Source organism: Musa acuminata, chromosome BXJ1-6 (genome assembly GCF_036884655.1).
Source record: "Musa acuminata AAA Group cultivar baxijiao chromosome BXJ1-6, Cavendish_Baxijiao_AAA, whole genome shotgun sequence".
NCBI lineage: Eukaryota > Viridiplantae > Streptophyta > Magnoliopsida > Zingiberales > Musaceae > Musa > Musa acuminata.
In genome coordinates this window covers 41,762,663-41,778,566 of record NC_088332.1, presented here as the reverse complement: position 1 = coordinate 41,778,566, position 15,904 = coordinate 41,762,663, and the positions used below count along the sequence as shown (strand labels likewise).

Here is a 15,904-nt window from a genome sequence, read left to right as displayed (position 1 = left end):
TATATATATATAAAATTTTGTTTTCTTTTAGTATGAGATAGAAATCAAGTGGTTTTGATTCTGATGATAGTAACTTATTACTTCTTTCATTTATCTTCCTCATAAAACACTAATTACTAATATTTTGACTTGCTTATTTTCTAAAAACTATGCACTATAAAGGTGATAGTTAATTTAATTGATAAAAACTTTGTACATTAAAATATGTCTTCACTATTTATTCTTTATAAAAAAATTAAAATATTATATATTATGTACCAAATTCTCTCTCATATTCTTAATAATATTATAAAAACATATCTTAAAGAAGTTTAATGATAGGATTTTTCCTATGTCTTATATCTCTTATCTTCAAGGCAATAGATCCTTAGATACACATCATAAATTTGATTAGATTCTTCATCTTTCTTTTATTACATCTCGAAGTAGAAAATACTATAAAAATCACCAAATCCTTGAGTTAATTAACAAATAAATCTGTATTATAGGAAAAGGAAGAAGGTGCACATCAAAAGAGAAAGCCATAGGCAAAAGATGGTCCTACAGACAAACTTGTTGGACGGTCAAATGAGGTTTGGATCGTCCCATGATTGCTCTTGGTCGAGAAGGAGAGAGTGTGCAGCCAGATGGATTCTTTGGAATTGTGCATATGCTTCAGGTCAATGATTGCTGGCAGACAAATAGAAACATCTGCATGCAAACTGGAACGCTGCTGCTTTATGGTGGTGGCTTTTTCTGACAGTGAGAAGGATCAGATGGTGAATAGGTTTGCTCATCACTTTCTTTGATCTCGAACGACAACAAGAGATAGGAATGCAGCAACGATCCAATCATGCAAATTCCTTGACAGAAGAAGCAAGTGGTTCTACGCAGTCGCATGAACGCAGATGCACATAATTTGAAGTGACAGAAGAGCAGGTTTCTGCCATTAGGGTTTGTTCTTTCCGACCTGGATAAGGATGCCACAATAATGCTATTGCAGTATATATAGATATAATGCATACACTGATTCTTCCTTTTAGTTTGTGTACAGTATTTTGTTGTAGTACATCTGAAAAATAATTAATGGCATTCACATAAGATACCCAAAAAAAAAAAGCTATGGACTCTCTGAAAACGTTTATTTGATTGGGAAAAATGATACAAATGTACCTCTCTCAAAATGTTGATTTGATTGAGAAAATAATGAAAATGGACTACAAATATACCTTCTTCCTTGTTGCATGATTTTAGGTTTTGTCAAGGTGATTCATCTTTCTTCTCTTTCAATCAAATAGTATTCATTTATAATCATATATATATATATATATATATATATATATATATATATATATATATGTGTGTGTGTGTATCCTCGTGAACGTTCACTCGACCTTATATAATAATTATTAATTTTTTATATTAATTACATTGATATATATTTATTATAAATATTTGATGATTCAGTGCACATCTTCACAACACAATGATGATCGATGATTTCATATAATCAATGCTCGAGCTAACTTCTATACATATCCTTGAGTTATCTAACTCATTATAAAAGGAGCCTAAAGTGTATTATTGATTTTGTTATTATAATTTTATTGATTTAAACATACCCCAACACAATCTTTGTAAGGTCATCCATTAAATCTCTCATCTCCTTAAAACATGATATACGATAAGTACTAAAGTTTAATTTAAGTTAGATCTAAATTTACGATGTGTCGAGTAGAGAGAAATTTTGAAACATGTAAAATATTCACAGTGAGAAAATCTTTATTTAACTCTAAAGAAACCAGTGAGATGCAAGTAAAATTTATGATCCCTTCAAATTCAAGAAACATGCATGTTACTCCTTCATCGTCAACAACAAGGCAAGTGGCTTGCAGCCTCACATGATGGATCTATTGGTAGCAAAACAAGAACTAAATCAGCTTGGACAACCAGTCAGTCACTTGTGGGAAATGTCCATGAGGGTGACAGGGATAAATTACAAACACAGATGCTTCCCTGTCTTCCTCGTTCAATGTTCCAAGAACTAAATCACAGATGACAAGCAAAGAGGACCACTCCACAGGGGATCTTGATTGACGAGCAAAGAAGATGCCTTTTTCCTTGTCGATCCCTTCAAAAGGAAGACAGGACACCTTCGACCTCATTATTTTAATCATGAGGTCCCAACTGCAACTCTATTTCACATGTTCCTGTCATATGTGACCTTTTTAAAGCAAAGCAAGCAAAAGGTGCTTCCTTTTAGATTGTGTCAAAGGCTAAGCAGCTTGGCACTGGATGCTTGCTGTAAAGATCTCAAGAACAAATGCACAGAAAGCCTTCAAAATCTTTAGGTGATGCAGAATTACAATCAGGAATTCATGTATTTTTCCTTTCATCTCAAGTAGTATGTATGCATATTATTATTATTATATCACCTAAAGAAAACATCAGGCTAATGTTCCTTCTACACAAAGCTTGATTTAGATATCCTGGTAAAACTAGCAACCACTTGGCACCACCTCTATGAACATGAAGGATTTCAAAATGAATAGCAACAAGTGTCTCCAATCATATAGTTAATGACTCTCCATGTGATGCTTTTGAAATGAATGTATTGAGGAAGATAGTGAGGTTGACTTTGTTGGTAAAAAACAAGTCTTGCAGTTTGATCTTCTCCACTTATATCAACTTAATTTTGATGTTTCCACAAAATGTATAATTGTGGATTTGGATTTATAAAGGGTGAAAGATACCTTCCCTGAATTCAATGTGAGAAATTAAATTACCTTTAAAAATCAGAAACTATGAAAAAAGATTGGGCCAATTACAAGTCTTCAACTGATGAACTGAGAACTCGGCAGATGAGATTGATTTGGATCCGAAATGGACTGCATTTGGACCTGGCTGTGGACTAAGAACAGCTATGGATTGCCCAACAGACCCTGTGGATCAAAATGTTCATGAGCTAATTTTGAGTCCAACATAGCTCACACAGGTAGTGAGGAGTAAACCCTTTCACTTCTCATGTGATAAATGCCATCTAAAGGTGCTGCGGAAAGATCATAAGAAGGTGGAAGCAGAGTGAGTGTATGCCATACGTTACACAATGATGGAGATTGCATGGTGTTGATATCGTATTAAGCAGTGAACGAAGGCTAATTTGAGGAGAACTGCTATTTATTTTCATGATTTTGGCACCTCACATATGCAAGAGGGCTGGTTACGTATTACATCATATACTTAGATTTTATTAAAATCATGATTTCTGTACTTAAATATAAAAAAATATCTATGATTCTGAAAATAAAATAAATAATATTATTTGTCCTAACATCGTTAATTGTATCGATGAAAAACACAATATGTGACATCACTTGTTGGATCAACATAAAAATAATGAATAAAAAGATAATTTTAACATTAATATTATCTTATTACTAATAAAATTATTAAAAATAAATAATATATTTTTCGTCAATACAGTTAACAGCGGGATAAATAAGTTTATTTGTTTCATTTTCAGAATTATACAAAGACTACATAGTCCAAATACAAAGGGTAACATGTAATTCGCGCTTTATTTCCACCCAGCTCATTAACAATGATCATGAACAAGAAGCTAGGAAAATTTTGTTTGAACTCAGGAGTTAAATCAGACAGAACTATAATCACAATGGCAGGAAAATGGACTGCAACAAAAAGAACAAAAAAAAACTGAGGTAAATCTTACATCAAGGGACACAAGTGTAACACAGCAAGAATTTGGATCATACAGACCTTTCATAAATCTTTGATGGAATGGAGCTGTAAGAACAAACTTTGTTAGCCTGTATTGAGTCATTTGAAGGTATTCCCATTCAGTTGCTTCTGTTCTGCAAACCTACAGTTTTCCTTGCATTTATTCATATAAGCAGCAACTAGTAATGAAAGTAATCAACTGCAGATCACCATGCTATCGCAAGTTATCGATAAACTCCATTGACCTGATGCTGTGAAGTGCAAAACAATATTGATTTACCATTTTACTCAAAAGCTAAGAATTCTGCTGTCCGACAAGCATTTGATGTATTCACAGAGCTCTAAACTGGCAGATCTATCTTACCTGGTTCATTATTCAAATCAAAAGCATAGCACTGCTTATTTTCATGCCAAACTCTTTTTCAGAGATAATATACAGCAGCTATTTGTCGCCGATTTGCTCATTGAGCTTGCATGAGATAACACAATGTAAAAGGCTGATCCAATTCAAGATCTATACAATCTTGAACAATGAGCAGATTTATTTAACGAGAAACCAAGAAGCACAAGCAAATCAGAAAGATACAGATCTGTTTCAGTTTGCAGATGTCGCATGTCAGTCACTAGTAGGAAGCAGATGGTTAACCCAAGATTTAGGTTTCCTTTTTGAAGGCCAACCTCAAGATCAAATTTGTTCAAGAAACATATCATCTGGGTTCATGCTTCCTATTTTGATGAAAAAAGAAAACTAGAGTTACAATCCCACGATACCTCACAGGAAAGGTCATGAACCTGCAGATGACTGCTTCTTGTGTTTCATGAGCTTTTCTGGAAATTTCTCAGTCTTGATGTTCATTCTATTCCTGCAATGACCACCTACAGACTCCTCTTGGGCACTGCACATCTGTGACTTGATCGTAAATCCAAACCTCTTTGGGACACTACTCCACCTGTTCCCGTGGCCCAACTTCTCAATCTCCTGTCTCATGCTCATGCACTCCTTTTCAAGCTCCGACACTCTCATCCTCATGTTATCCATTCCTTCCTTCAATACATGGTTTTCCCTCACGGTGCTTGCCCACCCACCAGCATCACCTGAACCCACCAGTCCACCCCTCAAGGGCCGTGATCCATCAAGGTTGTCAGAAACAAGCAAGCAACCAGCGATTGAGGTCCTAAGTTGAAGTTGCTCAAAGAAAAGCACTTGAACCACTAATCGTAATGGGAGCCTCTCATTCTGTGCAGCATGAGTGCAGGCTTCTAGGGAGAGCTTCTGGCAGTCCATCAGCCGGCAGAGCTGTTCTCTGTCAGCTTCAGTGAGCCATGGGTGTGCCTGTAATATGTATAATGAGTAATAAATATATCAGCAACATTTCGACAGGATAATGACAAATTTGATTGAAAACTTGAAGACTTAATATGTATCAAACTGCATATATATTGAGATTATATAATAGAAATAGAACATTCATTTCAATTATTTGACAGCAAGTTGTTGAAGGTTACAAGACAAAATATGATAATCTTGTGAGAAAAAGAAGCACAAGTTTGTGCTGGTGGAGATCCATATTACAATCATGATATTTGATGCAATGTGCTTGAATAAATACCTTTAAATAGATGTCAATAGCACGATATAGTCCATCATCCAGTGGCCTTGCATAATCAGGTACTGCACCAGCCAGATTTTGGAACTTTGGAAGCTTTAAGTTGACATCTGGTGCAATCTCTGCTAGATACCCATCGATTAGCTTGGCAACAGTAGTAACAGGTTCCAGAGAAGGTGAACCAGTTATTTGCTCATCATCAACCATATTAGGGGATGCACAATCAGCAGCTTGAACCATGGCTAAGAAGTGCTCAAGAATTTGTTGTACACAGTCAACATTGTACAGTGTCTCCATAGAATATGAAAAGTTTGGCAACAGAAGATCCTCCAAAGTGGCCTGGTCTAGCTGCAGCCCGATTCTTTTCTCCAGGTCAGAAATGCATGATGGTTTCACTTGCAGAATCATGCCAGTGCGAAGAAGACCGAACAAGACCTTAGTTGATATCACACCCTTTTGTAAAGGTAACATGCTTGCAATCTCTTCAAGAAGCTGTCTCTGTTCTTCTTCAGATGGTGCAGCTGTCAGAGCTACAGATGCCATACAGTGATGCCTACTAATACCAGGCAGATACCTTTTGGCATAGAACGTCATGGAGCCTGCTATTACTTCTTGTCTGATACCTCGAGATTCCATGACTGAGATCAGCTTCTTATACAAGGGAAGACTCAATGAAGAGACGTCTTCATACCACCAATCAGAACTACAATTTCGTGGTCTGGCTCCTGTGTTGATTCCATTCCACAAAACACTCCCACCAGGGCTGTGCATTGTGCCATGCTCCACCATTGGCCAACCAAACAGATTGGGATCTGTACAAGCTTTAACAGCTAGAGAATCAAGGCATCTCTTAATGATCTGAAGATTTTCAGCATGTGGGAGAAGATTGTTGCACATCACGAGTGCTTTTATCGAATCTTTCCAGCTACGAATGACGACTTGGTTGATAAAGATCTCTGTCTGAGTGATCAAATTGCCTTCTGCTATTTCCTCTGTCATTTGAAGATGCTCAGCAGCATAGTGTAAGCAAACCACATTCGATGCAGTGAGTTCAAACTTCACACCATAACAGAATCTAGCTACTAGTTCAAATGCTTTAGACCCACCAGGAAGATCATCCAACTTCACTACACAACCCTCTTGTTCATCAGAGATCTCCTCAATAAGCTTTTCCAGGAGAGCACTCTTTGACAAAAGAGGGAACTGCAAGAAGAACATCAAACATAATTCATGAATAATAGAATTCAGATGCTTCTGGAAAATTTCAGCACACGTTCTTAGATAAAGTCCCAGTTGATCTGAAAGAACCAAAAGAAAGTCAAATTGGCCTAAACAATGGGTAGGAGAAAAGCAGACCATAAAAGAATTAATAAATCTACAATTCTCACACAATTTACCCTCTTCAATAGTGAAGAAACAATTGATAACATACGGTCACTGGAGAAGTAACTTGGTTGTCCAGCTTAGGCTGCAAGATTTCAATTTGTCTGGTTTATTTGTCTTTTTATATTAACCTTATAAATAAACAAACCAGATAGTAAAAAAGGACTCATTTAATTTTACATTTTTGTACTTGAGAAATAAGAGACAACAAAAGTTTCTTTGACACAAATGACAGCAATGTTGTACGATGCTAGGAGCTTGACATTTTTTGTTCCATCATGAAAGAGAATGTTGAAGCTTAAAACAGTCTCACCCAAAAAGAATTTTCCAAATGAGCCTAGAATTCAGAGCCTTATCTAATAAGACAGTAGCAAAACCATAAAAATATCAACTAACTATTGCATTAAATAGATATCTATATAAAATTGTTAAAGAAAAGGGCAGCCCAATGCATGCGTACCATCGATGCAAAGTTTATGGAGGGTCTATATACAGCCTACCACCTATAATTAGAAAGATTGCTTTCATGTCTTGAGCCCTGGTCATTTATGTCAAATGGAGCAATTTTTTACCATGGTGCCGAGGGCCATCCTCTTGATGCAAGTACGATGTTGTTTAAGTAAATAACTAAATCACCTCACCTTATTGAACATGTTAACATTGAATTAAATAGATTGCTTGGTATAAGTACAGTCACATTCAATTTAATGACTAATCACCTCACCTTATGAAGATGGAAGGCCATCTCTCCAACTTCAATGATAATATCGCTTGGAAGCCCAGTTGTGCAAAACCTGAAAAAATTCATAAGTTAACCAGTGATCCACATGCAACTACAATACTTTCTATTTCTAAGTTATTTAGTAACATTTTATGAAACAAGAAGTTGCAGAGTTCAAAGGACCAAGAAATCTCAGTTTGGAAAGCCATATAAAGCTGCAGCATTTAATTAGTTACAGGTTCTAAGTGATTGCCTATGGCCAGATCTACTTGTGCCGATAATCATAAGCTTGGGTAAGGCATTGTTAAACACTAAAACAAACGTGTAAAACCTAAAAAGAGACGTAAGTCAACAATTTGCAGTGTGTGCATCCATGGAAAGCAATTCCCCTATAATGCTTTTTTATTTTTCCTCCTTTGAAATAGTCCATATGACGAATGAATATTAAGCAGGAGGTTTAAGATTGAAGAAAAGAACAAAATTCAAGTTCACCATGATATATGGATAAACTTAGACATGAAATGAATAAGATTATACCTCAGTGCACCTTAATATAATTAAATGCATGGTCTGCAATACCGGACCGTACGGCCCAGTACGGGCGGTACGTATCGGTCCGACAGGCTTCCGGTACGCGGACCATCTGTTACCGGTCCGACACTGTAGTATTACTGTAGCAACACTGTAGCACTGTAGCACTGCTATAGTGCTCAGCACGCCTAAATATACCGAGCGGTACACCTGGGTGTACCGCTCGGTATACCGTACCGTACCGGTACCGAGCCCAGGTCGAAACTCCGGTACGGTACGATATTGCGGACCTTGATTAAATGTATTGACTACCATGAATGTTTTAGAAATCCACTGTGTAAAACTTATAAGACAACTGAAATTAATTTGAGGCTCTTACATAACACTCGGTGTATGTCACCAAAGTTGACTGACAAGTATGGTTTACACTCTTACGTTTGTCAACTATTTCAAGTTGTGTATATAGGATGGCTTTCAAGTGTTTAGCTTTGAAAAATAATCTGACACTGGGACTTTCTAAAAATGAAACATGGGAACATTTATTGTAACCTGTAGGTCTACTTCTAGTCACAGATATGCATATGCTTAGTAGATATCTTGATTGTTTAGATTATAAATTTACAAAGACAATCGAAATTGTGCAGCACTCTGTATTAGATGTTAGATTTGACTCTAAATGAAGTTATTTATACAATCACACAAGCACCTTGCTATATTGGATGAAGGATAAAGGTGTGTCTCGAAGTCCCTGAGAGTTCAAAATGTTCTTACATATAGAAACAAAATGGAGAGTAATGGCTAATAATTATGCACTGAAAATGGCAAAAGGCCTATAAAACTTCACATTAAGCAGGGCAAGTAGTAAAATTCTAAGGTCTTGAAAATAAGATTGGACTAGATATCCATAGGCTGGATTTACAGATTTTATTATTTGATCATTAAAGAGAAAAAAAAAAAGAAAAGTGAGTTATAGAACCTATAGACTTTCATCTGAATGAGTAATGATTTCTCCTAGCAAGTTGATGATAAACAAAGAAACATAATTTATTCAAGCCAACCTAAACTGTAAGGACACTCAAGAAGAGGCTTCAGAGTTCAGAAGCATTTTTATATGCTGAGTAGATCTTAGCAATTGTTTGAAATTATTGCAAGCTGTAGCAAATGCTTCTGCCACCTAGCAATTGTATTAAACACCCGAAAATACATGATATAACAAGTGATTGAGCAATTGTGGTGCCTATATTTCAGGTTTCTAATTTCTAGGATCACAGATCAGAATGCCAGAAAATAAAAGTCCTCGATAAGCAGTCCTTTAAGAGGGAACATTAACATCAAAAATAGCCTTTTTATCTGCTATTCCCATTGCCATTGTTGTGGAAGCAATGAACTAGAAAACTGCATATAAAATGGAAATTGTTCATGTTCTAAAAACTAAGAGCTCTCAAGATGTTTAACCAAAAGATTCTTATCTATTGTTTGTCTCAAATTCTCTGGCTCTATGTTTTGTTATAGCAGGATAAAGGTTTCAGTTTGATTTTGGTCAATATCAAGACTTAGCATATGCTGGCTGGTCAAAGCATATTTCATAATATGTTGTAACTTTGCTGCCACAAGATCATATCAGTATTGGGCCCAAAAGAAACCAGTGAGGGATGCTTTGAATTAATATCGAGGGACAGACCAATTTACCACTGCAGAATATAAGAGAAAAAATGAAAAGGAACATAATTGAGCCAGAAAGAGTACTATGTGCATTCCAAACGAATGTAAAAAAACAAAGAATAAAGATACCAACAAGAAAAAATAAAGAAAAGAAACAGAATTTAGTTCATTACAACAAGAGTGAGAAAGAGAGGCAGGGAGAGACAATGTCATGCATGCCGCCACCCATATTTTACTGATCTCTAGCTGGGCAGTGGTCTGATGGTCGTCAAAATTAAGACAAATCACCAAGATATAAGTGAAACAATCATTTTCCCAATTTTGAAATCATTGGGATCAGAGTGGATTGGCAGCAAAGACAATTCTGTTCACAAGAGAGATCATCAGAATAAGAGAGATCACTTGATGCAGGTGTCATTTTGTTTTCTTTAAAATAATTTTGTTAACTGGCGATAGTGATAAATCTACACACAATCTGCTAAGATTGTCCAAAAAGGAAGTACAAAAATGAATCAGAAAAAGGAAAGATAAAGTATCTCCTGCTTGATTGAACATCATAGCAGAGAAGGAAGTCAATCCCAATTCAAAATCATGAAAATGAAGAAAATTATAGAAATAAAATTTTAAATTCTTTCTTTTATCATAATGAAAGATAGATGATTGATCCAAATCATGATAAGCATTGAAAATTGAAGGGCTGACCCAAATCAAATCTGGATTTATTTTTAGATTCACTTTTTTTCTATTACCTGGAACATCTGAGTTGTCATATATTCTAAAAAGTGGGTTATTTTTCTCTCTTTACTTATCCTATGATGTATGGAGTTGTGAAGATAAATAAAAGGTCTTCTCCAGTGTCTGAAATGCATGAAAGTGCTAGGACTTCATCATTAAATGTGAGTTGTGAGCCCTTCATCCTTAGGGGTCAAACCTTAGGCTAGAATGAGTCTAGTATAAGTCAAATCCTTGAGCTAGAATGAGTCTAGTATAAGTCAATCTTTTTTGTTCCAGATCATCTAATATCTTCTCACTCACCTCCCTCTCACAATTATCAAATCCTAGGAAAACTTATTTTTTTTCCAGGAGCTCCTTCATGCTATCATCATGCATCAAATTTGGCAATAGATTTTCTAGTTCAAGATGCCCTATCATTGAGACCAAACAAAAGGTGATCATACAATCCTGACAAGGATCTCCAAATGCTACACCATGCTGTTGTCTTGCATCATCATTCCAAAAAGGAGGATCTTCACCAAATCAAAACTAGCTTCAAGTGAAATTCCACTGTTCCACTACTGTTTGAATTCAAAGTTTCGGCTAGTTTGCTACAGAAACTCCACTATTTTGATAAAACAGGCTGATCTATGAACGATCAAGGCAATATCAGTATGTACTAGACAATCAGCCAGAGCCGTTAGCAAAAGAATAGTCCTTGGCTGACTGGATAATAGGCATACAAGCTTGCAGCCTAACTTAGCGCTACAGATTTGCTAAACATCAACTGCTTCATTGATTATTATGTGTGGGAATATTTATTTTAACAAAAAGAATACAGAAGTATATTTTTTTATACATATGAATTCTTTTTTGGTCAATTTTCCAGGGAAAGCCCCAGGTTAAAGGCTTTTTCCAGATGGCAGCCCCATTTCCATAATGCCCAAATAGAGCTATAACATATCAAAATAATAAAATCACCCTTGCTGATAGCTAAGAATCTTAAATTTTTAAATTTCCATTGAAACCTGACTAAACCGACCAAATTGGTTCAGTACTAAACCAAACCAGTTACAGTATTTTATTTTTAGTTCAGTAACTAAAAACACAATAATCCGACTGAATTAGCTCGAATACTCAACAGTCTTAATTATCAGCCTTGTTATACATTTTTAGATTTCATAAAGTGGTTTGTTTGAGAGATTTTAAATGATTTTGGATGAAAATTAATGATGTTTTGACATATTTCAAAATAAAGGATGACATATTTTGACTTTTTTTAGGTCAGTGTATTTTGAAAATTTTCACAATATTTGTTGTCATTTATTGGGAAGAATAATAAAAAAAAGGTATGGTTTTCTTAGTTATAATTATTTTGAATGTACTTATAGTATTTTTAATCATTGAATCAAAACACTATAGCTCTATTCAATTTTAATTAGTTCAAATTCCCATAAACCTTTATCATCAAAAACACTGCAATTGATATTTCATAAATTGATTTATATGAGCATTTTTGAATGATTTTGTATGAAAATTAAGAAGGTTTAAGTATATTTCAAAACAAAGAATGACAAATCCTGGATTTTTTTTCCGCTTAGCCTTAAATTTATCTCTACAAAACTTGAAAAATGTTAAAATATTTGTATTCATTTGTTGTGAAAAATAACGATAAAAAGAAGTTAGACATTACCCACTTATATTTTTTTTAAATGAACTTATTGTATTTTTGGTTATTGAACCAAATTCATTGCAGTATTATTTTAGAACATTTTAATTGAGCTTCAGTTATTTAAAATAACCACCAACCATAATTATCATGTTTATTATAGGATTTTAAGTTTATAAAATGATTTATTTCAGAATTTATTTTGTTTTGGATGCAACCTAACAATGTTCTGCTATATTTCAAACTAAAGGATCACAAATTCTATTTTGTTTTCGCGTAGCCTTAAATTTATATCTATGTAATTTGAAAAACCTTATAATATTTTTAATTATTTATTATGAAGTAGAAAATAAAAAAGATGAGACATGACTTAGTTATAATATTTTTGAATGAACTTACAATGGTTCATTGAACCAAAATAGTGTAACTCTGCTGTAAAATATTATAACCAAGTTACAATTAATTTAAATCCCACTACCCATAATCATCAACTTTATTAAACGTTTTGAGGTATTATAAATAATTTATATAAGAATTTGAGTGGTTTTAGATGAAAATTATGAAAAATTTTCAAAATTTTTCCCACTTGGTCTTAAATTTAGGTCTATGTATTCTGAAAAATCTTATAATATCTGTGATCATTTACTGTGAAAGAATGTTGATAAAAAGAGTGAAACGTTACCACCTTACAGTGTCTTTAAGTGAACTACAGTGTTTTGGTTTACCTCTATATAAAAGCATTGTAACCAATCTGGTCTAGCGCTACACCAGTTTGGCCAAAAATCTATTCCAGCCCAATTGGTTCGGTAGGAACGTCAAGGTACTCTCTTTCGGAATTATGGAAAAACCCAAAACATATGTTTTTTCTCAGAAAATTTATCTTCTTTTTGTTTATTTTATTTAACAAAGAATAGTTATTGATAGGAAGCAAGGACTTGGTACTTTTACCTTCCTCAATATTTGATTATAGTATCTGTCTGTCTCTCTTCCAAGTTAGGCCTAGTTGAGAACATGATGCTTTGCTTTTCCAATGCTTTCATGATCATTATGCATTGTATCTTTATATGTTTTTCTTCTTTTTATCGAGACTATAAGTTCATTGTGGTGCTAGGGATCTCTCGCTATGTTCGCACCTCTCAAATATAGAAGATCACAATCATATCCAAACACTACATTTGTGGGAGCCTCTTACAGTAAACTGCACTTTTAATAATTCAAATATATTCTTCTAATGAAACCCTATAGACACTTTAATTTCTAAACTCATTATTCAGTCCCTCAATAAATTGCTCCTGCAATTATAAAGCTAATTTTCTGTGGATGTTGATTTCCCTCAATCTTTGTTACTTGAAAAAAACCAAGAAAATATGATACACTGTGTTGGCTATCTTTGACACTGCATGGCAGAGGCAAAAGGGGAACAAAGGTAACTGAACTAATGAGATGACTGATTTTAGGTTTGATTTGAAGTACTACTAAGACAAACAACCAGACAGTTGAATTATAATCTAATTATTAATAATTAAACTCCTTGGTTCTTCTGTTTACCTCCTTTCAACTTTCATGCAAGGAACCACAGATACCGAGCCACCAGCCATTATTGCCAAAGCCTTTAAAATGCCATTCCACTTATCCATTTGTAGAGACTAAATGTTTTGGTTTTGACATTTGAGGAGCATTATGACATTGAGGTTGACATGTATGCTATAAAATTCATTGTATTCCATGATGAGGCAACAAGTCGAACAAACTTGCAGAAATTAATCAAGTCAGTCTCCACAAATAAGAATATAATTAGTTGAAAAGGAAACCTCAATAGTCTATTGCAATTTTCACCTATTTCTTAATAAGGCATTTTAGTATCATCTCAAATGTAGTAAAATGAACAGCCTGTTCTGGAAGCTGTAACTTTCAGTAGTAACTAAGAACTTGAAGATTTAGGAGGTTGTATATGTATACCAGCTTCAGATACATGATGATCGTATCAATTACATTACCAGTATTCATCCAATCAATTAGTAAAAGAAAGCCAAGGCGCAAATAGAACACAAATCATATGTCATCTCAGACTGATATTAGGCACAAGAACATTCAGAACCTAGAAAAAAGCCAGGTGTACGAGAACAGAGTGAAGCATACCAGGCTTGTCCTCGTCGATGAAAGGCATCGGCTTTTGATCCCAGCTTCTTACAGGCCATTCCAAAGAAAGCTTAAATGGAATGGTCAGAACAAAGAACCTCAACAGAACCTGGAAAGTTACACAGTGCACACCGTGATCCTAAGAAATCAACTACCAGGCTAAAAATATTTAGTCATAAGCCCTTCTCCATCAATTTGTTGCCCACAGAAGCACACAACTGAGAAAACAGCTGAGACTCTATTTCACAACCAAAATCCCCACAAGTCCATAACACACCCAAATCCCCAAAGGCCAGAATAATTTGGAGTATGACAATGCTCAAGAAATAAAAGCCTGAGAAGCCACACAAGGTTGCACATAAAGTGATCACTCAAGAAACTAATCTTCAGAAGAACTCCAAGCACAAAGAACAGGTTCTACTGAGATGAAACTCACTCAACATTCAAACATTTTAGGACATTCCAACATATTAAAGCACCGACACCAAACCCGCAAATGATAGAAAAGCATACAAACAACCTCAAGCCAGCAGCAATTCTAGGCCACATACCTCACAAAACAAGACCTAACCCACCAAAGAAAAAGAACAGAAAGAGTACCACTAGTACCACCAGTTAAACAACCTCATAAGCAGAAGAACCAACCAAAAAAAAAACCAAAACTTTAGGACAATGTAGCACTCAACAAATCCCTCAACAAGATAAATCCACCCACCACCTCCCAACCAAGGAAACCCAAAATAGCAGGAGAGAATGGAATGTCTCACTCCACTCCAAAAGAGCAGTTTCTATTCTGCCTTTTGCCCTGCTGGCTGCCTTCTTCCAAAATCCAAACTACAACATGTTGAGCTGGATGGGACCAGCCAATGCATGGATTACACACCTGTCAAAAAGACATAAAAGAAGGAGAAAGCAGCAACTGAACAAAAGTGAGTACTCAAGGACACTAGTCCAAAACAGCCTTAAAAGCAGTGTGGGGATTCTGACCTACCATTGGAACTAAATGAGCATTGAAACTTTTGGGTCCCCGTGCATAGAGATTCCCTGAGAAAAAGTGGTAGCACTGAATGATTCTTCTTGCGACTTCAAACTTCTTTTTTCAAGCTGGCATGGAAATGGAAGCCGTAACGTGCACGACTGATGCCCAAGTAAGATGATGAAGCAGTTGGTCTGGTGGTGGTGGTGGTGGTGGTGGTGGCTGTGGAGACTATAGTATTGGTCAACACAAGTGAAAGATTTCGAGGCACTATATGCCTTGCGGCATTTCTGATCCACTCCTTGCCATTGCCAACATGTGCTGTTCATGTTTATGGTGTCCCATCTCATGAATGTGGATGCCAACTGAACCATGAAAAATTGGTGTGGTAGTCAAATTAAGGCAGAAATGGAACTAAGAATCTCAAAATTCTGCAGGCAAAAGCTTTAAATGCAATCAATGCTTTTTTACCAAGAGTGGGACCCCATTAATTAAGAAAGAAGGATAAAATATTAATGAAAAATATCATTCAATCAGAAATGGAGTGTCTGCATATTTCTATCCATTCATAGTTTGGAAACAGCATCTTCTGACATACAATTTCCTTTATATCATATATGTATGTATGTATGTATCCTGCCAAATATTGATTGACCAACCCATCCAAAACAGTATCTTTCATTTGTGTCTCCCCATTTTTTCATTAGAATGAAGTGTTGACTCATTCCTGCATTATCTCTGACTCATTCTGTCTCCCCATTCTTATAATTCAGTTTATGTTTCCA

The 15,904-nt window shown here is 35.2% G+C and overlaps 1 protein-coding gene across 2 annotated transcripts; it reads right to left on the bottom strand.

The window, feature by feature from the left end:
* Positions 1-4,162: 4,162 nt before the first annotated feature.
* On the bottom strand, positions 4,163-15,353 carry LOC135677058 (BTB/POZ domain-containing protein At1g30440-like). 2 transcript variants are annotated; one of them, XM_065188930.1, is made up of 5 exons: positions 15,135-15,353; positions 14,144-15,026; positions 7,432-7,501; positions 5,328-6,527; positions 4,163-5,050 (listed from the first exon to the last, which is right to left on the bottom strand). In XM_065188930.1, the coding sequence occupies exons 2-5, from the start codon at positions 14,200-14,202 to the stop codon at positions 4,502-4,504; spliced, it is 1,878 nt and encodes a 625-aa protein (XP_065045002.1). In that variant the 5' UTR covers positions 14,203-15,026; positions 15,135-15,353; the 3' UTR covers positions 4,163-4,501. The 2 variants fall into 2 exon arrangements, with proteins under 2 accessions (XP_065045002.1, XP_065045001.1); XM_065188929.1 differs by having other exon boundaries at positions 14,144-15,353.
* Between the last annotated feature and the right edge of the window lie 551 nt (positions 15,354-15,904).